This window comes from Epargyreus clarus, unplaced genomic scaffold (assembly GCF_041222505.1).
Source record: "Epargyreus clarus isolate Ecla_fem2 unplaced genomic scaffold, WU_Ecla_fem_2.2 ptg000002l, whole genome shotgun sequence".
Lineage (NCBI taxonomy): Eukaryota > Metazoa > Arthropoda > Insecta > Lepidoptera > Hesperiidae > Epargyreus > Epargyreus clarus.
This window is the reverse complement of record NW_027332210.1, coordinates 1,827,427-1,854,707: the sequence shown is the minus strand read 5'-3', so window position 1 is coordinate 1,854,707 and position 27,281 is coordinate 1,827,427. Positions and strand designations below refer to the sequence as shown.

The following is a 27,281-nucleotide window of genomic DNA, read 5'->3' as shown; positions in this document are numbered from 1 at the left end:
AACTCGGCCTCTTGATCCAGGGTCTGAGGTTCGGATCTCAGGCACGCACCTTTGTTTTTCCAAAGTTACATGCATATTAGAAATTAATTATCTCTCGCATTAACGAATGTTCGTAGGACAGATAACCGGTGGGGTAGGAAGGTCCTCGAATGGACACCACTCGGCAAAAGGAGTACAGGACGCCCCCCGACCAGGTGGACTGATGACCTGAAACGGACGTCGTGTAACCGCTGGATTCAGACGGCTCAAGACCGGTCGGAGTGGCACAGATTAGGGGAGGCCTATGTCCAGCAGTGGACTTTTAAAGGCTGATGGATGAATGGATGGATTAACGAATGAGAATATCGTGAGATAAAAAAAAAAAAAACTGTATAGGTTACCTTAGAGATATTAAAAATAAGTTTTCAAAAATAAAATACCAAAAGACATTATCGAACTATCCGAGAAAAGGTTTAAATCTACTATAAAATTAACTTTATGTAAAAAGCTTATTATAATGTAAATCAGTACTTAAATAATAAATCTGCATGGTATGACAACTCCAGCTCCAACATCAATAATTAATTATACCTTTAAAAGATGCAAATTTGCACACGTATGGAGTTTCTTGCGCCGCTTCTTCTCCATAGCGAAACACCTTCCGAAGTGGTGGTAGTTTGCTGACTTTCAAAAAGTATTCCATATGAATCAATTTTGAATAAATGAGATTTGAATTTGGATTTGAAAGTTCCCAATTCGTACCCGGCCAGCGGACTAAGCCTAATCATTCTAAGAGAACACAGCCCAGTAGTGGGACAAGCGTTACTCAATGCATGATTATAGACAAAAACGTTAAATCTAACACCTTATTCGTATCACCATTATCGTATTATCGGCGTGCTGAAGTCGTGACTTCATTTGAATAGCTGAGTGCGGGGCTGGCTAACCATTATGTGCTTCGGTGCTTACTCAGTTTGTTTACGGTCTAGCATTACCGATTATCCTGGGGTTTTGGTGATGTCTGGATTTTAACTTGATTTTCATTTAGTAATTTTTGAGTTGATATAGTGGTTTGGTCTGTTAGTCTCGTCGAGGTTTCAATCCCACATACTTAAGTAGGTATGTATTCCAATCCTATGTAGGTATAGATATTTTGAAGTTATGAGAATATTAGAAATTAATTTTATCATTAGCTTCGGTGAAGGAAAACACCACGAGGAAGCTTCACGCCTGAGAGTTAAAAAATAATTGTTAAAAAAAGTATGAAGTCCGCATTTAGGACCTTCTTTGAGATGAGACTCGTACCCGGCAGTTGGATATAAGAGGTGATGCCGACAATTTTATCTGACTCTTATGTTAGGTTAGGCTTAGGTAGATACCTGTTTATCTATTTTATATCACAGTTCTGTTGAACAAATTATTGGGCGAAGTTTAGTGATTAGTTACTTAGGGACCTGCGTACGTAGTGTACCGTAGTAAAGTCCGCGCCAAACTGCTAGTCCGCCCTGAATATAGAGACGAGTCGCGTCGAATAGCAAATTGTAGATATTAGCGGGACGAAGACAGCTAGGGACCCAGGCACCATCCGTTGCTATGGAATATGCTTGTAGTTGTGCGCAATAACTTCAGAGCGGATTTGCAGTTTGGCGCGGACTATACCTACCTACCTGTCAACATATTAAAAATGGTATTCAATTTTCAGTAGAGTAATATTGTAAATTATTTCGAATAATTAAATTAAAATCATTAACTTACCTCCATTAGGTATCTACATGAAGGTAGAAGGAAAAAATGGACTAATAAAACATTGAATTATTCAAAAATGGAGTCAAAAATGATAGAGTTCTACGTTTTATTAAAATATCTTCGTAACGTATCATAGATAGCTATCTATTATAATAGTTAAGTATCTACTTAACTATTATAATAGAGATACTGTAGAGCTCTATATTTAGTTGCGGAGGTTGTTAGGTGAAATTAAAATGAACATTATGAACTTATGCCTAGTTCAGACTCAGAAGGTAGAGTCTTAAGTCACCCATTAGAACATTCAAATAGACAGAGAGGTAGATACAAAGTAATCTAATTATTATGAAAACATCTCTAATATTTAGATAGGTACAGTGAAAATCCAAATTAGATTAGGTAGATATTTAAGTTATAAAAAATATTTATTAGGTAGGTAAGCTAAATTATGTTAAAGTATTTTTATATAGCTTTGGGAGAATAAAAACTAATTTAGTTGCAATCACACTTATTTGTAGTTAGGTACTTATTTGTAGTAGGAAATTAAAATCGTTTTAATTATAAATTATAAGTTAAAACTAAAATAGGTAGGTAAATCAAAGTTAATACAATAGGTAGGTACATTTATGTCGTAAAACAAAAACACAGTTTCCCTCGCATCAAATTAATTACATGATTGCCAGTTATGTTTTACAATCAAACAATAATATTTTCAAACAAAAATCAATCACCTTAGAAATTGCGCAAAACAATTTTAATTAAAAAATCAAACTATTTACCAAACACTGTTTAGTTTGTAATGGCGTAAAATTTGCGTGAAATACAAACCTTATCGGGTTTCATTAAATTTTAAATCAACATCCAAGTAGTGGGGCGCGACTATTATTTTATTATCGATAAAAATAAATTGCCGACGCGGACCAATCGAGTAAATCAGCAATTTTGCGCGGCTCGATTATTCTCTACTCGGAAACGGTGAAAAACTTTATCTCGAGACATTAAGCTAATAAAGCATCCGAGTTAATTAAAAAGTATTGCCCGCGATGCGACCGCGCGCCCGAAAAAAGAGCACCGAGTCGGCCAACCTGCCCAATCGCCGCCTTAATTGAATGATAGGCGGCTAAATCTGGGAGCAGGGCGGGCGAGCGGCCCGCGGACTGAGCGACCGCTCCACCGGATCCGGTCGGTTGAAAATCACGCGCGGTAAACCAAAACCGCCCACTCGTAGAGCCTCCGAATTCAAATTCCGCCTTACGGTTCGTACGAGCCAATGATGGCGGGGTTGAGCAAATAACGATTGTAGTCGAGGGTTTCGTCGCCGCCTCGCGTTGTGAGCCAGCCAATGGGTGTCCAGGCGGCCGCGCCGGGCCGTGGGGCGCCGCGCGGCGGGCGGCGAGGCTGCCTCATTCGGCCGCGCGCCGCCCTGGCGTTCGTATCGCGCGCTCGCGTCACGATGGATTGTGATTGTGACATGTGCTAGAATTTGGTGTTATTTGTGACGGTACCCCAGTGTGCAAAAGCATGATGCCTCTCGCACCGACCCCTGTGGTGGCGGTGCCATCGAAGCCGAAGATCGGATTCAGCATAGACAGTATCGTGGGTGGTTCCGAGCGGCCGAAGCAGGCGTCGCCGCCGCTGGCGAGCCCCGGGTCCCCGTCTCCGATCGCGTCTCCCCGGAGTCCGTCTCCGCGGCCGCTGCTGAGACCGAGCGCGCTGCCGGCTGTGTTCCCGTCTCCTGAGTTGAAGAGGCTACCGTATTTGGACGCTCAGAGCCATCACCACCAGTTCCTGGCGCATTTCCAAGGTGCTGCGTTGGCTGCGGCGTTGGCTCATCAGCAACAAGGTTTCGGAGCGCCCCTGCCACCTCACCCCCCACCGCATCCTGCTGCGCCGGTCCCCCGGGAGTCCTACCAGCTGTACCCCTGGCTGATCAACAGGCACGGCAGAATATTCCCGCATAGGTTCCCTGGAGGTAAGATAAATTTGTTTTCAGTTATTTCTCCTCAAAAATAAGGAAAAAACACAACAAAGTGTTTAGTTTTTAATTTAAGAATATTTAAATTGTTTTTGTGTATTTTCTTGTTTTGAATACGATAAGAATGTTTATAAAATGTAAACAGATAAGTTCTAATACACAAATGTGAAACAGATAGATATTTAGTCTAAATTATAAGGAAAAAATATCTTAATTACACACAGGTTAAAGTTTATCGAAAAATATGGTTAAAATAAACCAAATTCTAATATGAATCATGCGGTTTTTACACACGTATTTTAAACTTATTATCATCATTTTACGTACTAACAGTATTAATCATAAACACTAGGTATTAAACATATACTTATTTGTATATAACTGAGAGTCATTGAAATAATTTTGGTGAAAAAAATTGAAATGTGGGCGGAGTGACATATTTGAATACAGCGTCAAAATTCCGTCGGCATTGGCGATCCCGCCTAAAAATTACTTCTACTCAATAACGGATAACTTATAAGGCGAGCTTAGTGTTCCACAGTGACAACGCATTTAATTGGCTTTAGGTAGACACTCTAATCTAGGCTGGTTGGTTAGGTGGAGTTGGTTATAGATGTCCATAGGGCCATTTACCATTAGGTGTACCGCATGCTCGCTTCAAATAAAAAATAATGCAATATAAATGTCATAGAAATATGGATAGTATAATAGTTTTTTATATTACATGTGCGTTACATTCATCTATAGTAAGTAAGAAAAGATTATCGAAAATCCTCAAAGAGAGCCAAATAGAACATAAACTCTTAAAACAATATGTTTTTCTAAGCTCACATTTTTATTGCTTTAAGTATTTACTAAGTTTTTATTATTTATGAGAACTAGTAAAATATATACGTAATTTTATGTGGAGTGGTCACCGTTGGCGAAACCTTATTCAATTCCGACGGGACTTTCAAGCAATGATAGAGTTCTTAACGAGAGCCATACTCAATTTTCACTTCAAAAATAGCAATTTTTGGGTGAAAATGAACAAATAGTGTCCATAAAGGTATTACTGTAATAACGTTAATAAGAAATCTGTGTTAAACTCTACATAAACATAAATAGAGCTTTTGTTACGAAGATACGTAAAACACTTATTTAAAAAAGTTGTTTTCATTAGAACAAATATACCCACCTATTAAATACCTATATTTGTAATAGTAATGATTATCTTTATTTCCCACACCTATCGGTATACCTTACCTTACCTTAACTATTGTGCTCTAAATGACCATAGACAACATCATTTTGAACCCTTGGTGGTTCGACTCCGGCGGCACCACCGCCGCACCTATTTCTGCCTTATAACAGCAGTGTTAAGCGCTGCTGTGTTCTGGCTTGAAGGGTGTGGTAAAAGAGATTATGAATCTTTTTACCATTTTATATAGAATTTTGTAGTTTTAGGTACGTAGAGTATAATTTGTACAGACATACAAGCTTATCACTTCCTTTTATATCTGATTTAGTAGCAGATAAAAAGAACCGACAATTTGTACGTGCCTCTGTAGGCCTATACAAAAGTACTTTTTTATGCGATTCGAGAAAGAAAAGGGCTTGCAGTTCACTTGATGGTAGTTGGTCACTGCCGCCCTTGTACATTTGCACAACTCCATATAGGTTCTACTTGAAGCTGATTACAAGTGTATTTCCTTTTGAGAACTAATATCGCCTCATATTTAAGTTACTTATGTTACTTTTCCGAGGCGTTCCAGCTTAGTCCTCAGGTGTAGCGGCGCATCTGTGGCCGACCTCAGGTGTCCATGGGCGGCAGTAGCCACTTACCATCAGGTGGCTTGTCAGCTACTGCTGTATTAAAAAAAGAGCCCGTCGGCATCTACATCCAAACGCAGAACAGGTAGAGACTTTGGCTCTACCTTTCAAAACATACATTTAACTAAATTTCACAAGCTTATAACTTAACTCTACGATTATTCTTTCAGTAGCTACGCATATACATAGTTTATTAACAACAACAGTCCGTTGTTCACTAAACTTGTTGTTTGTTGTTCACTTGAAACCACTATTGAAGCTAAACATTATTCCACCAGAATTAAACCATTTGCACCGTCTTATCCAAAACAAGAGGCTATTAAGATAAAGGGCTTATCAGTAAACACATTCAGATCGCTGTCAGCGACAAAAAAGAAAGCAAAAAAGTAAAAAGATTACTCGTAAGACACTTTTCGTATCTCAAAATGGTGAGCGAGTAACTATTACAGTTATATAAGCGTTATAAGTTTTATATTTTTTGTACAGTCAATTCATTTGACGATGTTTTAGGCGTGTTACATTATTTTTTACAGATAATTAATGACACTAAATATACCTCATAATGAAATATAGGTACTTATACCTATATCTCACTTTTATGAACAATGTCTTAAAATGTTTAAAACTGTACGAAAAACATAAATGTATAAAATGCTCGTAAAATACAAATCTTTCATGAATTTCTAAGTTACTTTTACGTCGATTACTTTTAGATAACTTTAAGCAATTATTAGACCAAGGTCTAGATTTTGCCAAATAATTTAAATATAGTTATTCTATTCTTTGGAATGACATTAAAATGGTCATTCCAAAGAATATGTTTTGGTATTTTTTTTTTAATATTAAATTCCTTTTTTACTTCATCTTTCAAAAAATGACACGCTTAATAAAGACATTTATTCCTTACCCACTTATGATAATAATTTTAATGCAATTATTTCGCTGATTCTGAGTCGTATTATAGCGATGAAAAGATTACTTCGCCGACAGTCAGACACAAGACGAATAAAAGTAAAAAGATTACAAGCTTAAGTAAAAAGTAAAAAGTAAACGTTAATCTTAACAGCATTAAGTATACGTTTTTATATATTTATGTGCTGTGAAAAAACCTGTCATTTTTAGATAACTAAGTGTATTGATTAAGGATTACTTTAGTATTTCTTTATTTGTCTATACTAAAGGTTTTGGATGTCGTTTTAGGTTTTTACGCTGAACTCTACATATTTTCGAAAAAAAACAAATGACACTTTAAAGCAAGTAAAACTTAGTGAAAATCGGGTTAATATTGAAAATATTATTACTTGGTTACGTGGTCGTCTTGGTATACCACCGTCATACCAATATTTATACCAGCAGTTGAAGGGTGTGTAAAAGATCGGCATCATCAGGGGTAGTATCTTATCTTAGGCCTCCAATTCTATCCGGAGTCCAATACATATTTTTGATAATATGGGAGCAGCAGACGAGCATGCAGTTCACCTGATGGTAAGTGGCTACTGCCGCCCATGGACATCTGTAATCAACCCTAGATAGGATTAGATATTCCTACTTGACGTCGGTCACAGATGCGCTGCTTTCCCTGATGACTAAGCTGGAACGCCTCGGAAAAGTATGTCTACCTTACCACACCCGTCAAACCAGAACATCGAAGCGCTTAACGCTGCTGTTATGAGGCAGAAATAGGCGTGAATTATGTGGATTATGTCCATCACTCATCGATGATATCCATGGGCGGCAGAATATTACTATCGGATGAACTCTTATTCTATTAGAATTTCGTTAACAATCAGCAATAAATTTTGGCATTACAGACAAGCACATCTATTTATAAATGTAAAATGATTAGACATATCATAATGTAGCTGATTTTATAATCTCCCTGCGACATCCAAACGGGACAAGTTGACAACAGCTAGGCTATAGATTAGGCTGTTTAATTAGGTGGGCATACAGTTATCTAGGACTGTTTGTCTAACAATCAAATGTCATAACTAACTTAATCAGATTCAAATGTTAGGGTGGCATCACACTCTTGACTTTTAATTATGCTACTGGCTGAAACCAAAGATTTTAGTTGTTGTTTTTTTTTAATCAGTAAAGTGTGATTGAAAATGTTTTGTTTTTAATTTTCGATTAATTCGATATATTTTGTAATTTCTTGATATGATTTAGCATACAAAGTGTGTTACAATTGGTTGTAAAAGTAACAGAGTACGTACCTACCTAATACTTGTAAATTGCTTTTAATATGCATTGAGTTAAAAGAAAATTCCAAATCAAGGTACTTAACTGCCTAAGCCAGTAGGCTTAGAACCCCTTTGTGGTTCGACTCTGGCGGCACCATCGCTACTTCTATTTCTGCCTAATAACTGCAGTTTTAAGCGCTGCTGTGTTCCACTTTAAAGGTTAATAGAGACATACTTTTCCGAGGCATTCCAGCTTAGTACTTAGGAATAGCGGCGCATCTGTGGCCGACCTCAGATAGGAATTGAATCATATCTGGAGTTGATTACAGATGTCCATGGGCGGCAGTAGCCACTTACCATCAGGTGGCTTAATTCTCTTCTGCTACTCCTATATTATAAAAACTGTTCGTTCGCTACTTTCCTACTATAAAAAAGGACTCGTGTGAGTGAGTATTACAAAAAGAACGTGTATATCTGCGATAATCGTTAGTGTGCGGCGTTCCTATACTTTTGTTATTTTGGTAGCTGTCCCGACATCTATCATTAATCTGATACTTTGTACTCTATGTGTGTACCTATTAATAAGTATCAGTATTAATATTTGTTAAGCTTAATTTGAATAATTGCTCCCTCACAACTAGAGATTGACGGTCAATCAGTTAATAATTAGCGCGGATAATTAATAATATTATCTATGGAATTAAACGGTGTGTGCAATGTGAATGTACTTTATTTACTGGCTTACTTAGGTACTCTTTTTTTCATTTCTTTTTTATAATATAGTAGCAGACGAGCATCCAGTCTACCTGATGGTAAGTGGCTACTGCCGCCTATGGACATCTGTAATCAATCCCAGATAGGATTAGATATTTCTACCTGAGGTCGGCCACAGATGCGCCGCCACCCCTGAGGACTAAGCTGGAACGCCTCGGAAAAGTCTGTCTCCCTTACCACACCTTTCAAACCGGAACACAGCAGCGCCTAACACTGCTGTTATTAGGTAGAAATAGGTGTGGCGGTGGTGCCGCCGGAGTCGAACCACAAAGGGTTCTACCACCTTTAAAACTTACTGCCATCAACGCATTACTGTTTCGCTGGGCACGGGTCACCTCTCAGATTGAGAAGGATTAGGCCACAGTCCACCGCGCTGGCCAAGTGCGTATTGGTGGACTTCACATACCTTTGTATTTTTTTTTTATTAAACTCTCAGGTGTTCGGGTTTCATCACGACGTTTTCCTTCACCGGTAAAGCAAGTACTAATTAATTATTAACATTCGTAGGTACATGAATAATATGCATTCCAGGCAACCAGGCCAGACATTACAGGCCTGTGTAAGTGCCAACCTACATACTAATTCTTACAATATTTTTCCTTATATTTATTTATTTCTTTATTAAAAGATTGCCAACATTATTTACATCTTTACATTTTAAATTAAACAATACACAAAATTCCAAGGTAAGTGCCACAATTATTATAGGCAACGGCAGCATGAAAACAAGACATCAAATTACACAAAAATTAAATTGAAAAGTTGAATTAAATTATAAGTATTAACATAAAATTAAATTAAAATAAATAACAAATATAGATTGTATATGACAGTCGAACAGAATCAATTAAATATCAACGCGGTGGACTATGGCCTAATCCTTCTCATCCTGAGAGGAGACTCGTGCCCAGCAGTGGGACAGTAATATACTGACGACGTCGATACATGGATACTACAAATGAAATTGATACATATTTTTCTTTTCCCAATTACAGTACTTAATAATATACTCTTCAAATCATAAATGAGTAATAAGGTACGTAGGTAGGTATAGTCCGCGCCAAACTACTAGTCCGCTGAAGTTGTTGCGAGCAGGCGTAGTCACAATTTGCTATGGCGACGCGATTCATTTCTATATTCAGAGCGAACTAGCAGTTCCGCGGACTATATGTATAAACGTAGGTATATATATGAACTAATGGTACATTTTATGGTATATTTCAACCCTTGCGTGGAATATTAATTAGCAATTAATATGCATAATAATAGAGGCAAAGAAAAACGTTTCGTAAACCGTAATTAGTTTCGTAGACACATTAATTAGGTATAACCGGAGTCATTAATGGATATTGTTTTAATTGTCTCGATTTAGATGCGTTTCATGTAATGGTCCATTTTCCGATATAAATTATAATTTCTCTGGCTTTTTTCCTTAGCTTGTGTTGCTAGGTGTTTTTATTATCGGTTTTAAATAATCGTGTGGTAGGAGACAGACTTTTTCGAGGCGTTCCAGCTTAGTCCTCAGCGGCGCTTATGGCCGACCTCAGGTAGGAATATTTAATCCTATCTGGGGTTGATTACAGATGTCCATGGGCGGCAGAAGCCACTTACCATCAGGTGGACTGTAGACTCGTCTGCTACTCCTATATTATAAAAAAAAGAAAATCGATATGTAATATATATAAATGAATGTTTGTAATATATATAAATGTAAGAAAATGTTGTAATGTATATAAATGAACGTTCTTTAAAGAATCGTATACTAATTGATCATGTGATGATCTTTAGCAAAGTTGTTGTGCATGAGCTCACAAAGGTTTCTGAGTCGGTACGACAAATTTTCGACAGATGGCACCACTGTCATTCCAATGAAGGTACGAATTATCAGTTATATATATATAATGTTATTTTTTTAAACGCGGGCGAAGCCACGGGCAGAACTAGTGATATATAAAAATCAAAAATATTGTTCCCATGCCCGCTTATTGGGTGTAATGGGATTAGGTGGTAAATCTTTTACGTATGGTGTTAACAGCATGGGGTTGAAACCCCTCTATCTATAAGAGAGAAATATAGACTACATTTTCGATTAGGGTTCCGATTTTGAAAATATGCGTCTATTTAAATGCTTTTTACGGACTGGAGGGTAATGGTTTCTAGAGTATGTGCCTATGTTTCATTTTTGGATTTTAGGATTATAGGTGTTGATAGATTCGTTTATATTGTGCCAGTGATATAGGCGGTAATTTACTAATGTTTTTTATCAATGAATACACACAGCAAAAAACTACTAAGATCCTAGTTTTTCTCTTAAATTATCTGAGTGAAAATTTTATTAAAAAATAAATAAATCTTAAAAGCAATTGAAGTTACAAGCTATAGATTTGTAAAGATTACTCACTCCTAACAAGAAAATGTAACCAGTTTTGACAATTTAAATTGTCACTGTCATCTATTTTCGTGTTTGAAAAATATTAAAAAATGTAGTTTTTAGATCATTTACGAATGAAACGATATTTCTCCGCACTTTTTCTTCGATTTCGTGTTTTTGCAGTTAGATGGTTAACTGCGCATATCGGCATTGTTCCGCGTAAATTACACTATGACAGCCATTAAATGGCTGTCAGAATTTTCAACCGTTTAAGCCATTTAACGGCTTCCTTCAATTACAATGTGGTGAGATATCTATACTTATCTCTGTTAAAATCACTATACTCTTGAATAACATACCACAGGTTAAAATCTGTCAGTATAAGTCACAGATTAGTAAAGATACTTCGCCGCCTTGAAATTGAATGAAGCCACAAACAGCTTATTATAAGTAAGTTCTTTTTTTGAATGCTTGACAAATAAAAACATTTTTAGACAAAATTTACGAATAAATAACTAATACTGCGTAATTTGCATAATGATGCGTAATTTGCATAAATGGACAATTATTTCAAATATTTTAGGGACATTTTAGCACGGAAACGTGGCAAAACTTTTTTACGCAACTATTTCAATTCTCAAAACTGGGTACACCTTCTTGTTAGGCGTGAGTAATCTTTACTAATCTATGGTATAAGTATGAAAACACGATTAATATACTCCTTATTATATATAAGTACTTAGAAGAAAATAGGTAATCCTAACGTATGACTCATAATTAGGTGTCCAAAATGTAAACAAAGGTGTTGACCTATCAAGAAAATACGTTAGAAATGGTAGTTTTTATTTTTGGCGATATTAAAGTAATACAACAATAATAAAATAATAATCTAAATAAATTCAGATTAATTCACATTTTCTAATATTTATATAACCTCAATTTCGTTCCATACAGTAATAATAAGAAAAACAAAGTTTATGGTAGAAAATTAAAATGTTATAATGGTAACAATATCGGAATTCAAGACATTTCTTGTGCTGTCATTTTTAAGTTTCGTAACTGATATTATTCATTTTCGTGATTGTGATCGAACTCTCATGTTTTCTCGTTTCCATAACGCGTTTCTTAAATTTTGTATATTTGTTAAATTTTCGTTTTTTGTTGAGTTTGTTAAAGTTTTTGTTTCTTGTTAATTTTGACAGTGACATTTCTTTGTTTACATTTTGGACACCTAATTATGAATCAGACTATAGGTAGGTAGTAAGATACAGAGCAACTGAAATTACTTAATGACTGGCATTACCATGTCAATCTAATTAAAAAGTTATTTTGAAACTCTCTATCAAAGGTTTCGACCCATCCGTTCTTATTTCATAATTACTTCCACAGATAACCTATTACCCGACAACTTTGTAACAATCGTCCCATTAGTCGTAATTATTTCAGATAACGTATGTATATTTAATAATTTATATTTTATTGTCGCAATTTTGTTGCCTGCAAATAAACATAGATAACGTCAGTATGTAAAGTTCAATCAAGTTTTTAATGGCAGTATATTGTTTTATTGCTTGACGTTTTGTATTTTTACACAACTGTAATGGTTAATTAGATACTCGCGAACACTCAACCAATTTCGTCGAACATTGACGAACATGTAAACGCTTCGCACGAGTAAAATCGCTGTGAATTTGCTGAAAACCCTATAAGCTGTGGAGAACGGAAGAGCATCGTGGTGAATACCGAGTAGGTTATTTAAACTCTTACTCGCGTTTATTTGTCTGCATTCGGCGAGTATTGGCGGCGTAAGGGTTATGTTTTCATCGCCTTTCTTTGTATGTTTGTGTAATTGTTTATTTACACCTTCGATTAAGTTGGTATTGATCGAAGACTTACACCATAATTAGGTATCTTCCGAATCGATAAACGGATTTCTATAAGTACAATATCGGTACTTTTGTTTTTAAAGTCGAATACCTTGTCTGTAAGAGATCGCTGCTTAGCGATAAGACCGCCTATTGCATACGATTAAGTATACAATTGTAAAAGAGCATAAATTAATGTGGAATAAAGAACATTCTATCTATCTACCTTATTCTTTCATTTCATTTATATTGATTAACAGAAATCTACATAGTAGATATATCGAGATGCAAGTCACATAATGTAATATTTTGTGTATGTAAGCGGTATTTTCTTAATTATTAACAGATTTATGATTTCATAATAAAAATACAAGGCATACATTTTGGCGTCTATTGTAATGTAAAAATAATCAAACATCGGTTATCTTAAATTATTTTTATCTGTTTCCGTTTAAAATAAACAAACGTTATCTATTAATGAATAAATTCGTAATAAAAGTTGTTAATAAACAATTTAATAACCAATCTGGCCTCGTTTATCTGTAATTATTGTGTAGACTGTAATTATTAATCTGTCATCTGTGTTTTGTAAAATAAGTAACGATTTACAACAGATCATAAAGTTAAAAACCGTTAATTGGACTTTTAACGGTTATAACATGATTTAAGTCTTACGGTTTACTGTTTATTAATTTTAATAAATCATTATATAAATATTTGTCTATTAAAAATGTCAGCGTTATATCCTGTTATTGTCTGTGCAAATCCCGCTCCCGCCAAAAGCGCAATATCACGCCATTACCTATGTAAACAAAAAATATAGGTAGCGATCGCGCACAAAGAAAATATTATTCGACAAATAACTGCCCATGCAACCCCCGTTCAATTGACTGCGACCCCTCTACAATAACAATATCATTTTTATGAACCTACAGAATAAAAAGCAGTTCAAATTTAATTTAACCGGCTTAACGCGCTTTCATTTTTCGAATTAGGTATACTTTTTTTACAGTAGTGGCTGAATGAAAGGACTTTTGTCACCGATCTGGTTGGACGCCATTGTCGTTCCAAATTTGATTTAGTAGTGCGGTGCTGTTCTATACGATATTTTATTTACGATTTTCCGTCAAGAATAACACGTTATTAAATATAAGCAAGACATTTGATATGATGACATTTATTAAAATTTAATTTGACTTGAAACGACCGTTTAACGGTTATCTTAATTTATAGTTAACGTCAAAATAAAAGTGATAAACTATAACTAACTTAATAACGAGGAAAACTCGTCAATAATATAAAAGCAATAATCGTTAACTTACGAAATATATAAAATAATGAACCATTTGAAATCTTAATGGAATTGCTAAAGGACAGTGCTGTGGGGTTTATGACTGATTTTCCTAATATTACATGTGCCATTAAATACATTGTATACATACTTATCGATGATATGGTCATCATTGTAATTATTTGAATGATCATAAAGTTTTACGGTTGAAAACAACGTTAATTCTGACCGTTTATGGCAGCCATAGATTAGTAAAGATTACTCACTCCTAACAAGAAAATGTACCCAGTTTTGAGAATTGAAATAGTTGCGTAAAAAAGTTTTGCCACGTCTCCGTGCTAAAATGTCCCTAAAATATTTGAAATAATTATTTATTTATTACGTAAATTACGCAGTATTAGTTATTTATTCGTAAATTTTCTCTAAAAGTGTTTTTATTTGTCAAGAATTTAAAAAAAGAACTTACTAATAAGCCATTTGTGGCTTCATTCAATTTCAAGGCGGCGAAGTATCTTTACTAATCTATGATGGCAGCGTTGTCGATTGCCCTATTTATCGTCACATCACTAGCATGTTGGTAGCACTGTCAACGTCATCTTACGCGCCTTTTTCATAACGACCGCATTTGTTACTGGTTGTTTTTTATCAACTCTAAAAGGATTGAATGGGATATAATTGGATGTAATTTGAGAGTTTGTAGCGGACAGTAACTAGCGTTTCGAATTTAACTATTTATGTTCTGTGTTCACGTCAGCCATCTTGAATGAGATCGGTAGTCGGACATAATGATTAACGTTTGCTAGGGATGGGAAAAGCGATGATTAATTGGCGTGTGTTTAAAATCGAGTTTTAAACGAGCTGTTTGTTCTGTTAATAAACTGAATGTATGATGGCCGTTTAGTGCGTGTGCTCGAGTTGAGTATTTAAGACTCACGTGGCTATTATTTAGCTTTTTTATATTTTTTATTACAATTGAAGTAGCGAGTGTAACGCTTTTTACACTCACAGCCCCACACTAGGATACCCTGTATCGTGTGTGCCATGGACACACACAGAGACATACACAAACACCCAGACCCAGAAACAGAAATCTAAATTCATCATTTAGAAATCTGTCTGGCCGGGGAACGAACCCGAGACCCTCTGCGCGTCAGACCGACATGGTGACCGCTCCGACACGCGGGTCGTCCAGTATGCAGTCCGTCTAATGATAAGTGGCCAATGCGGCCAATACACATGTATTAATATAATATCAAACCCAGTCGGCAACACATGTATTGCTGCCCTTGAGGAATAAGTTGGAACGCCTCATAAAACTGACTTTTATTACCACTTCATTTTTCAGAAATTCCCTTATTAGTTTATATGAGTTAAATATCTAATAGTACTAGCTGACCCGGCAAACGTGTTGCCAAATAAATAAATAAAATGTTAAGTGTGAACATTTGAACAACCCTTATATGAAGGGTATGAAAAATAGATAGTAGCCGAATCTCAGACCTACTAAATATGCATATAAAATTTGGTGAAAATCGGTAAAGCCGTTTCGGAGGAGTACGGTAACTAACATTGTGACACGAGAATTTTATATATAAGATATTTAATAGTCATATGCGTTTTGGATGACGTCTCTATTTTATAAGTATAATTTTATTATTATTTATAATTTAATTTTATCTCCTACTTTCATTTTAGTTTACTTCGCGTTGTATTTTTGTTATAATAAAGTTTATCTCTTATAAACATAATGTATTTCGGTATTTCTTATATTAAAGTTGTTAATAAAACCAAGTAGAGGTAAAATAAAGTTGTAAAGCTATGATTAAAATCATACATGCTTAATATTATAAATATAATAAGTATATTGCCGCCATGTTGGGAAGGTCGTTGTAAATTATAATTTTATTCAATTCATACTGTCAATTGACAGATTGTTATCAATTATATAATTATATGTATGTTTATATACGTATAGTCTGCGGAAAACTGCTAGTCCGCTCTGAATATAGAAATGAATCGCGTCGCCATAGTAAATTGTATGACTACACCTGCTCGCAACAACTTCAGAGCGGACCAGCAGTTTGGCGCGGACTATACTTAGTATGTATATATAAATTAACATGACAATATAACTATAGGAACATTTCAAAGGTGGTAGAGCTCTTTGTGGTTCGACTGCGGCACCATCGCCACATCTATTTCTGTCTAATAGCAGCAGTGTTAAGAGTTGCTATGTTCTGGTTCGAAGGGTGTGGTTGGTTTCCTCCTAACTATTTACAAGAGACGTTTAAGCTTAGTCCTCAGGGAGTAGAAACGTATCTGTAGTCAACCTCAAGTAAGACTTTAATCTTATCTGGGGTTGATTACAGATGTCCATGGGCGGCAATAGCCACTTAACTTAACTTGAACTGCATGCTTTTTTGCTATTTTTTTCATTCTATTGTACTTGGGGTCAATGTAGACGAATAGGCAGTAGAGACATTTTATAAATACCTCATGTAGACCAATAGAGTGAAGAGAATTATTACAAATCTCATATTAGAAAACGTTTGTGGTAGAAAAAAATTAAAAATCAATCCTTTAGTTTTACTAAAGTAAAAATTGCAGATATCTTCATTTTTAAACCACACAATTGAGTTATGTAAGTCTTAAGTAATAATGAGCTTATTTCAAGGTTACTTTAGTAAATGATGCGGTTATGTGTACATATATGTCAGACCAAAAAAAGAAAGACAAAGACTCGCAAAACATTGCACTACTTACATTTATGTGGAATAATTTCTAAAATATGTTATATTTTCTGTCACAAAAAAAAAATATTTAATAATTTTTTTTTAAATATTAAATGTGTTTTTTGTGATCTACGAATTTATATTTATATGTCTACCTTATTATAGCAATTTTGAGCGCTGCTGTTTTCCGATTTACAGGGACAAATATATTATTAGTGATAAAATCAATCAATCCCTTAGTAAAATACAAGTTTTTTATATTTTTTCCAAGTATTAAAACCATTAAACAACTCATAAATTCTTATTTGTACAGCATGTAGGTACCTACTACCTATCTACTATACAATTACCAGAATGTATGCTACTATATATTGTGCGAAGGCTTCATCTATCTTATTTTTGGTCTAAGGTGCCTACACATAATTTATCATTAATTGTTGTGTTAATACTGCTGTCGGTGAGTCAATTATTAAAAACTTTTGTTGATTTTAGGGTTGCTACTGACTAAAGTAAAATTTAATTAAAATGTTAACATTTTTTAGCTTTTTACAGTGATTGAAATAAATAAAAAACTCAATTTCGTTAAAAGTAGTGACTGGAATGTCCATAAAATATGGCGTCGATACTTAAAATATAAATTACTAAGTTTTAATTTCATTTTTGTTAAAAAATCTCGACTGTTAAAAAATAATTAACTTAAAATGTAGCCTGTGTTATTTCCACAATTTAGACAAATCCAACGACACTTAAAATATTAAAATCCGATATGCCCTTTAGACTGTAGGGAGTGCTAAAGAACGACAACATACTAACACAAACCATACACACACACACACACACATACATACATACATACATACACACATACATACATACATACATACATACATACATACACACACACACACACACACACACATACATACATACATACATACATACATACATACATACATACATACATACACACATACATACATACATACATACACACATACATGCACACATACATACAACACACCATACATATACACTCAAAAAACATTATCTTCCACAGTCGAGTAAAAACTGTTTTCTTTGGCAGCCCTACCCACTGACCTTTAGTTATCAACAAAAAGTTTATTACAAACAATTATTTGTGTACAAACTTGCATCCATTAATTAAGAAAGATTCGTTTAACGTCCACTTAATTTTGTAACTAATTAAGTAGTAATGGCTTAGTTACAGAATGTATTTCGTCATAGTTTTAATTATGTTAGAAAACGTTTAGTTTTCAGAAAATATGGCGGGTTAATCATTGTATTTTTTTATAATGTAGGAGTAGCAAACGAGCATGCAGTCCACCTGATGGTAAGTGGCTACTGCCGCCCATGGACCTCTGTAGTCAACCCCAGATAGGATTAGATATTCCTACCTAAAGTCGGCCACAGATGCGCCGCTATCCCTGAGGACTAAGCTAGAACGCCTCGGAGAAGTATGTCTCCCTTACCACACCCTTTATACCAGAACACAGCAGCGCTTAACGTTGCTTGATTTTATTTGAATAAATAAATAACTTTTCCTTTACTCAACACTCGACACCTTGATTCGAAAAAATATATAGGTATATGAACAGCTAAGCTATATCCTCTCTTTTTGGCAACTTATCTATTTTTGCTTTAAAAAATCTATTTATTTCACGCGAGTCAACAGTATGCAAGAAACAAAGCCATTTTCAATTCCATTCTATACTGCAACAAATTACATCCAAAGATTTTATCTCTTCTCATAAAACTACCAATTTATGTACGATGACACCGAGGTCACGGATAGAGTACAGTAACTCAAGCTGTCAACTCGATGTTAAAAGTGATAATGACTTGTGAAATTGATGACAGATTGAAGACATTAGGCTTAGGGCCACACTGTTTGTTTCTTAATTGGGAAACGCTAATTAGTAATTAAGGGAGAGACACTTATATGAAGGGTTACTTAAAATCAAAATCAAAAACATCTTTATTTGCCAAATAAGGTACAAAACTCTGGTTAAATCTGTCCTAAGATACAAAAATCCTCTTATTTTACCATTACGGCGTGCAAATATGGTTATAAACTTAATTTTATGTTAACTTACTTTGTTTTGATCGTACAACACAATTAGTCACATTGGCGTAATTACACAATAATATCACATGTCAGTAAAAAATCAAAATAATAATAATAATAATGAAATAGTTACAATTTTTAATTATTCATGTCCGTTTACAATTAAATTCAGATTATTATCAATTTATTTCTAAATATTCATTTATAGAGTAGAAGCATTTTCTTTGAAACCATATTCTTAGTTCCTTTTTAAATCTATTGTACGGCAATTCTTTAAAGGAGTCAGGACCTATACGGTGAAGGTGGTAGAGCGTTAAGCGCTGCTGTGTCCTGGTTTGAAGGGTGTGGTAAGTGAGACATACTTTTTCGAGGTTCCAGCTTAGTCCTAAGGGGTAGCGACTCATTTGGGGCTGACCTCAGGTAGGATGTCTAATCTTACCTAGTGTTGATTACAAATAGTATTGAAGTAGCAGACGAGCATGCAGTCCTCTTGATGGTAAGTAACTATTGTAGCTCTTGGACATCTGTAACAAATCCCCGATAATATTGCATTTCTTCCTGAGGTCAGCTATATACGCGTCGCTAATGTCTTCCTTACCACGTAAAAAGAATGTCTCCCTTACAACACCTTGCAAACCAGAACACAGCAGCGCTTAACACTGTTATAGACAGAAATAAGTGTCACGCATACAGAGAAGAACGATGAATTTCACTCTTAAACCCTTTAAAGGTTTTTATGCCAAGTGAACGCTTATGCAGCCAGTCGGTGACACGCAAAAACGACATTTACGTTGTCAACTTGTGATTAAAACATCGTTATCCATCAATTATAACTGTTTAATGCGGTGTATTAACATAAGAATGATGTTATATGTTTCTGAATAGGTCAGAGTTATTTATTGGCTTGTATTAATAAATGTGTAAATATTAAAATTTGAGGCAATAATACTTGGATGTAGTTAAGAATTTAAATTTACGTGTAGGGTTTACTTTTGGTTCGATATGTGGTAGAGCTCTTTGTGGTTCAACTATAAGTAGGTGTGTGTTGTCTCTGTCCCTGTAGTTCCGGGACTAGAATAGGGCTACGGTAACCCCTGCCTGTCGTAAGAGGCGACAAGGGGGCTTCCGGGGTTGCGGGCGGCAAGAGTTCCCACTTTAGGGGTCGAGCCGTCCAGTAAGCGATCCCGGGAAGGACGGCGGTATATGTGGTCGCATACCGTCGTGAACACCAGATGGTGCGGGAGGAGCGAACCTGCTTCCCCAGGGCAGAGCCCGATCGGGGCATCGCGCTTAGAGGACTCCGGTTGTGTTCCGTTGGAGATCCCGGATTCGATCATTAATATGTCGTTTCCAGTCAATCATAAGATTACCTATCTCATATAACATGCGAAGTAATAGTACATTACAATACGAGGACGAAAAATTTTTTTCTGACAAGTGTGAGTTTGCAGGCCGAGCCGCAGGCGAGGACTGCAATCACACGAGTCAGAAAAACATTTTTCGTCCGCGTGTTGTATAAAATTTTATATTACGGGGTCGGAAATGGGGGTTTTGCGCACGCGAAGCGTGCGTAAAACGTCAATTTACGCACGCCGTGATATAAATTATTATAAGCTGTCAGGATTTTAAACACCTATTAAGTTAAAAGCCGACATACCATCATAATCTGTTATGTTATTCTTAGCTAGGTTTTGTTTGTGTCTTCGTTCGTTATATGTGATTTAATCTTTATCTATATACATCTAATTATATCTATATTTTTTTATTAAACATTAATCAATAACTGTTCCACTGCTGGGCACGGATTTCCTTAAATTAAAATGAGAAGGATTAGGCCGGAGTCCACCGCGCTGGCTAAGTACGGATTGCTAGAGTTATAATTAGGTAGGTATAGTCCGCGTTAAACAGCGAGTCCGCTCTGAATATAGAAATTAATCGCGTCGTCTTAGCAAATTGTATGACTATACCTGCTCGCAACAGCTTCAGAGCGGACTAGCAGTATGGCGCGGAAGAGTAGGTAAAGACTTATGAGATGTTTTATTAGATGTTGGTATAGTTATAAGTTTCCTCTCGGTTTTCCTTAAGAAGGGAATCGAGGGAAAGAAAAAAGGGCGTATACGCGACGATATACGTATCAAAGGTGTCAAAACCCTTCGTAGTTAGTACAGCCATATCTATTTCTACCTAATAACAATAGTGTTGAACGCTATTGTATTAAGGTTTACTTATGATATAGAATAAAATCCAACATAAGTATTTCTGACTCAGTTCTCAAGGGTAGAAGGTATTGAGATACCACTGACATTTTTCATTTTTATCTTTATGTGACATTTTATTGTTATTGACATTTTATCTTATTAATGTTTTAATAATATTGGAAATTAGTATCTACAATTCAAGAATTTGAAGTTATAAAATGCGACTTGAAATTATATTTGTAGGTATGCCATTTATGGCAGAATAAGCGAAAATTCTTGACTATAACACCAATGTATGCACCTTATTCTACAAATAAATATTGTTGTATTTGTATTTGGTAGCAACGCATTTGTAGCCGACCTCTGGAGGTCCATGGGCAGCAGTTGCCACTTACCCTCAATAGACTGCATTTTCGTTTACTATTTCCATATACAAAATCAAGCCATATATCGCATTTGATTTTAATATAGAAGTAGCTATTTATCACGCAGTTCACATGATGGTAAGTGGCCAGTTGCAGTCTATCTAGATACCCGTAACTCTTGCTTTGAATAATTAGCCAAGTGCGAGTTGAACTCACCACTGTGGGTTCCGTACCACAAAATCTTCATTTTATTATTTTTAGTTGGTATTTGTTGTCATTGCTGCCATAGAAGTGAATACATTGTGAAAATTTGAACTGTCTATCTATTCCTTTTCAATACATAAAGCGAAAAACGCCGAAACATAGCGGTTTCTTATACGGCGACTCCCATTTATTTTGTTTTTTTTTTGTATTTGTTGTTTTAGTGGCGACCATCATACATATTCTGTAAAGATTTCAAGTTTCAGGTTTCAAAGATAGGGCCCTGTGGCAGACGGACAGACATCGGACGCTTAGAAATAGGGTTCCATTTTTCCCTTTTAGGTACGGAACCCTAAAAATAGGCTTCATTTGACATACTTTACCAGCGCCGCCTAATGAGATCGCCATTAAATTGTAAAATGCATTTACGTTGCATTACGCCATTAACAGTCTCATAACTAAATCTTGTATCGGAACTTCAATGTGTCATAACTGTGACGGTCTTATCTTGAATGTGACGCCTTATTAGCTGGCAGGGTGTCGCAACCTTTGGTTAGCCTTATTTAAGGTCCTTTTTTATAATATGGGAACAGCAGACGAGCATGCAATCCACCTGATGGTAAGTGGCTATTGGCGCTCATGGACATCTGTAATCAACCCCAGATAGGATTGGATATTCCTACCTGAGTTCGGCCAGAGATGCGTCGCTACCTCTGAGGAGTAAGCTGGAACGCCTCGGAGATGTCTGTCTCCCTTACCAAACCCTTCAAACCGGAACGCAGCAGTACCTAACACTGCTGTTATTAGGTAGAAATAGATGTGGCAGTGGAGCCGCCGGAGTCGAACCACAAAGGGTTCCATTACCCTCAAACGTTTGAACGTCTCGAACTTATATTATGTATGTAGCTGTTATAAAGCAAAAATAGGTGTGATAGTGGTGCCTTCGGCTTCGAACCACTAAGAATTCCATCTTAATTTTAACTATATTACAGTATACAGTAAAAATACTTTTTAAAATAACATTTGAAATAAAACAGGTACCTACTGAGCTATTTTTTCTTATAAGTATCGAATATTTTTTATTAAATTAATTATTTATATGTCTGTGCCTAAGGTTGCCGACCCCTGCTAGGCTGTATGACAAAAGATAACATCTCAAGTAAACCGCTTACCCCAGTAATTGACATCACTTAAACACACTTATTTTAATGGAGGACTTTTATGATATCCTTTCAAAAACAAAATACCTGTTTCTATAAAAACATTGTATATCTATATGCATAATGGTTGTGTGTGTATGTATGTAATAATAAATAATATATATAATTTTATAAAATATTAAAAATTAAAGATGGTAGAACCTTTTGTGTTGCGGCTCCGAAAATACCACTGCCACATTCATTTCTGAAAACAGAAATAATATGAATAAAGTATCTCTTAAATATGAGTATACTCGTAATGAATTTGAACAGAAATAATTGTTTTTTATATAATATAGGAGTAGCAGACGAGTATGCAGTCCACCTGATGGTAAGTGGCTACTACCGCCCATGGACATCTGTAATCAACTTCAGATACAATTATAGATATTCCTACCTAAGGTCGGCCACAGATGCGTACTACCCTTGAGGAATAAGCTGGAATGCCTCAGAAATGTATGTCTCCCGTACCGCACCCTTCAAACCAGAACACAGCAGCGCTTAACATTGTTATTTTGAGGCAGAAATAGGTGTGGCGATGGTGCCGCCAGAGTCGAACCACAAAGGGTTCAAACGTATGCATCTATATGCTACGTTAGTACTTCAATCTTATAAAAAAAATCTAAATTCTATTGAACTAATTTATTAATAATTGCATTTGTTATTTAATTAACTTGAGATTGTTTTAATTACGAAAGAAGCCATAGGTATTACTAGTGCGAATATAATAACGTGAGTTTATTGCGAAAATCTGCTAGTGGGGTTTCAACTTAGGATGGCCAGTACAGCAATTATATTTGGATTAGTAAATGTCAGATCTTACAAGGCACTCGCCACCCACGGCTTTTGTGTAGGGTTGCCATGTTGTGTATTTTACCCGAATATTAGGGTAAATATAACTCATTTACACAAATAAAATGTGATCCTAGCCAATCTGTATAAATATAATTTTTGTTTTGTGTTCGCCTTTTTGTCATATTTAAAATTATTACTTTTATTATTATTTCGCTAGATGTAGCAAAAAAAACAAGATTTTACGTATCTCATTGTTTTTGATTTCTTTGTTTGTCAAAGATAACTCCTTATAATCTAGAACATTAGAAAGTGGCTGAATTTTCACGGATTTTTTTTTCAAAAATACAACAACTACAATAAATATGATTACTTTTTTCGAAAAGCAAACATCTTGCGTAAATATAAAAAAGGTGTATCAAACTACCCAAAATTTAAGCAAATATTTTCTCAACCACTGGTAACCCTTGACAACGAACGTATAGCTCATACTAATTACTTAAGTGTCGTTTCGTCTGTCCGTTCGCCTAATAAGGTATCGACACCGTTTCTATATTAATGGTCGCAACAAAGTTTTACCAGTGATTCTCAACTTGAGGCTCGATGGATCTAGATTTACTTTAATCCCCTGTGTCGTGTATTATTTTTCTATTTTCTATTCAGGTCATACACCTTCCTAAAGCAGATTATTTAAATATCGACCATTTATTAATGTGGTAATTGATTAAAAATAGGAAAAGTAGAAAAATAATCAGGAAATCATGGCTTACTGTTTTTCAAAGACACATTGAGAATATTGTGAACGCACAATGTCACACGCCGTTTTCCTCAACCAAATTAAGACTTTAGATGTATTTTTTACCTTAGTTATAACGCCAATTCTATTGAGTGAGTTTACAGTGCGTTAGTGACTAGTTACTTCTGTAATTCTTTAAAAAATACATTTTTTTTCCAAAAAGTAACTATAATAAAGTTAATTCATTTTTCGTATGGTACATTCAGTTGTAAGACCCTACATACCAACTAATAACGCACGTTAAACCTTGTAATTAACGTCAACGACAAAAACTTTGAGCACCCGAGCATCACTTCACATAGTGCCCGTGTTTGATGTGCCAACAATTAAGCGAAAAGGTCGTTATAATTGCGATCCCTATCAGTGCTTCTCGGAAATAAAGGCGTTATGACGCATTACCCTGTACGTAAAGTTTGAGAAACGTGTGTTTTTTTGACGTTTACCAGTATTTTATTTCAGAACTAGTAGAGCCGGCGGCTTCGCTTGCGTTTAAAAAAATAACATGACATACATTGACATATAACTGAAAATTTGTACCGTCATTGGAATGACAGTGGCACCATCTGTCGAAAATTGGTCGTAACTCAGAAGCCTTCGTGGGCTCATGCACAATAACTTTGCTAGGTCATCACATCATCAAATGCATAGATTACGATTCTATAAAGGACATACAGAAATGTGTGGTGCGATTGTTGCGACATAGCCATCGCCTTCTAATTAATATTCAATCTATCTAGCTTTTGCTAATCAAAGATCGAAAACTTCTAGTAGACAGAAATTGTCAAACACGTATCTTTGGTTGGCAATTATTTCATACTAGAAATTGTTTTACGATCCTTAGTAGGCAAACTTTGGATATATTAAGTACTAGTTTTTGCCCGCGACTTCGCCCGCGTTTAAAAGAGAATAATATGACATACTAACAAACATAAAACTGAAAATTCGTACCTTCATCGGAATACCAGTGGCGCCATCTGGCGAAAATTGGTCGTACTAACTCTGAAACCGTCGTGGGCTCATGGACAACAACTTTGCTTTCAATCCTTACTAATATCGATTAAAATAATCGATTCTTTTGGTCCAAAAGATCGATTCTCCGATTAATCGATCTTAGATCGCCATCCCTAGTTCCTGTGGGATTTCCGGGATAAAAACTATCCTATGTCCTTTCTCGGGTCTCAGACTATCTTTGTACAAAATTTTATTAAAATCGGTTCAGTGGTTTAGGCGTGAAGAAAAGACAACCAGACAGACAGATAGACAGACAGACAGAGTTACTTTCGGATTTATAATATTAGTAAGAATAAGAATATTAGTAAGGAAGTAAGGATTAATAACAAGTACTAATCTACGAGCGTGTTTAGCTAAAAACTAACCGGTATTATTACATAAAAAAACACATTATGTGTTACAGACATTAATTAAAATTTCATTTAATTACTGTGTTACAGTTTTCAGATAAAACCAATTATATAAAACCATTAGGCGTAATATAAATATAATTAACATATTCTGCGGGTAAGTGAAGGCAATTAGTACGTGCATACTAGGGTTGCCACTACTTCGCCGAAATATAGCATTTTTCAAAATCATCATCAACAACCCATTTCTGTCCCACTGCGGGGCACGGGTCTCCTCTCATAATGAGAAGGATTAGGCCATAGTCCACCGCGCTATTATAGCAGGCATAGAAGTGAATGTGAAAATTTAATTTGATTTAAACTGAACTGTCTATCTATTACAGTTCAATAGATAAAACGAAAAACATCGTAAAATAGCGGTTTCTTGTATCTATTGTGTCATTTTTTACAATTTTTTTATGTTGTTATAGCGGACACCATTATACATGCTCTGTAAAAATTTAAAGTGTCTATCTAGTACGGTGTAGGAGATAAAGCCGTGTGACATACTGACAGACGGACGGACAGACGGACATACAGTTGAGGTTTAATAATAGGGTTTCGTTTTTACCCTTTGGGTACGGAATCCTAAAAAAATCTTACAAAGGTTAGCAACCCTAGAGCATACTAATGATAGCATCATCGTCGTTTAGTTTCGCAAGTTATCTTCTGTTACGAATGGGATTAAGATACGTCGAAAAGGAAATTGTGTTTTTGTATGTAGCATGGCATGCAGTCCACTTGATGGTAGTGGTCAGTGTTAACATGGACATCTGTAATCAACCCTAGATAATATTCTTACCTGAGGTTGACCACAGATGTGTTGCTACCTTTGAGGAATAAGTGTGATGCCCTGTGTGACTTAATGCCCTTCAAAGCGGAACACAGCAACGCTTTACACTGCTGTTATAAGGCAGAAGAGCCCTCTGTGTTTCAAGTCCGGCGGCACCACCGCCACACCTATCTCTGCCTATACCAAAGCTTAACGCTGCTGTCTATTTTGAAGCGTACGATAAGGAAGACATACTTTTTCGAGCCGTTCCAGCTTAGTCCTCAGGGGTAGCGGTGCATCTATAGCCGACCTCAGGTAGAAATATCTAATCCTATCTGGGGTTGATTACAGAAGTCCATGGGCCGCAGGAGGCACTTACCATCAGGTGGACTGCATGCCTGCCTGCTACTCCTATATAATAAAAATAAAATAAAGAATATAAAAAGCGACTTTAGATAAAACCCTTATTGTATATTTAACGTTGACTCTACATGAGATCTATTTGACTGATGCAATACCAAATGTATTCAAACATTTTGTATTGAAACAAACAAACAACATAACAATTGTTCAACACGAAATCCCGTCTGTCTGTAACCAGCTATTAAAGTTAAATTAAACAAAGATTACCGTTACCCGACCGGTAACTGCTAATCTCAGATTGAAGTATGAAGTAATGAAATACTATATTATATGGGATGGTAATTGTAGGCTTGGTTCAGTTGTATGATCATCGAAGAT

General features: G+C 35.6%; 1 protein-coding gene across 1 annotated transcript in view; it reads left to right on the top strand.

Annotated features, from left to right (window-relative positions):
- Window positions 1–2,535: 2,535 nt before the first annotated feature.
- LOC140745615 (homeotic protein empty spiracles) overlaps window positions 2,536–27,281 on the top strand; it is a 49,569-nt gene continuing 24,823 nt past the window's right edge. Inside the window, exon 1 of the mRNA XM_073077554.1 lies at window positions 2,536–3,697. Within this exon, the coding sequence (XP_072933655.1) occupies window positions 3,247–3,697 (451 nt within the window). The 5' untranslated portion in view covers window positions 2,536–3,246. The remainder of the gene's footprint in view (window positions 3,698–27,281) is intronic.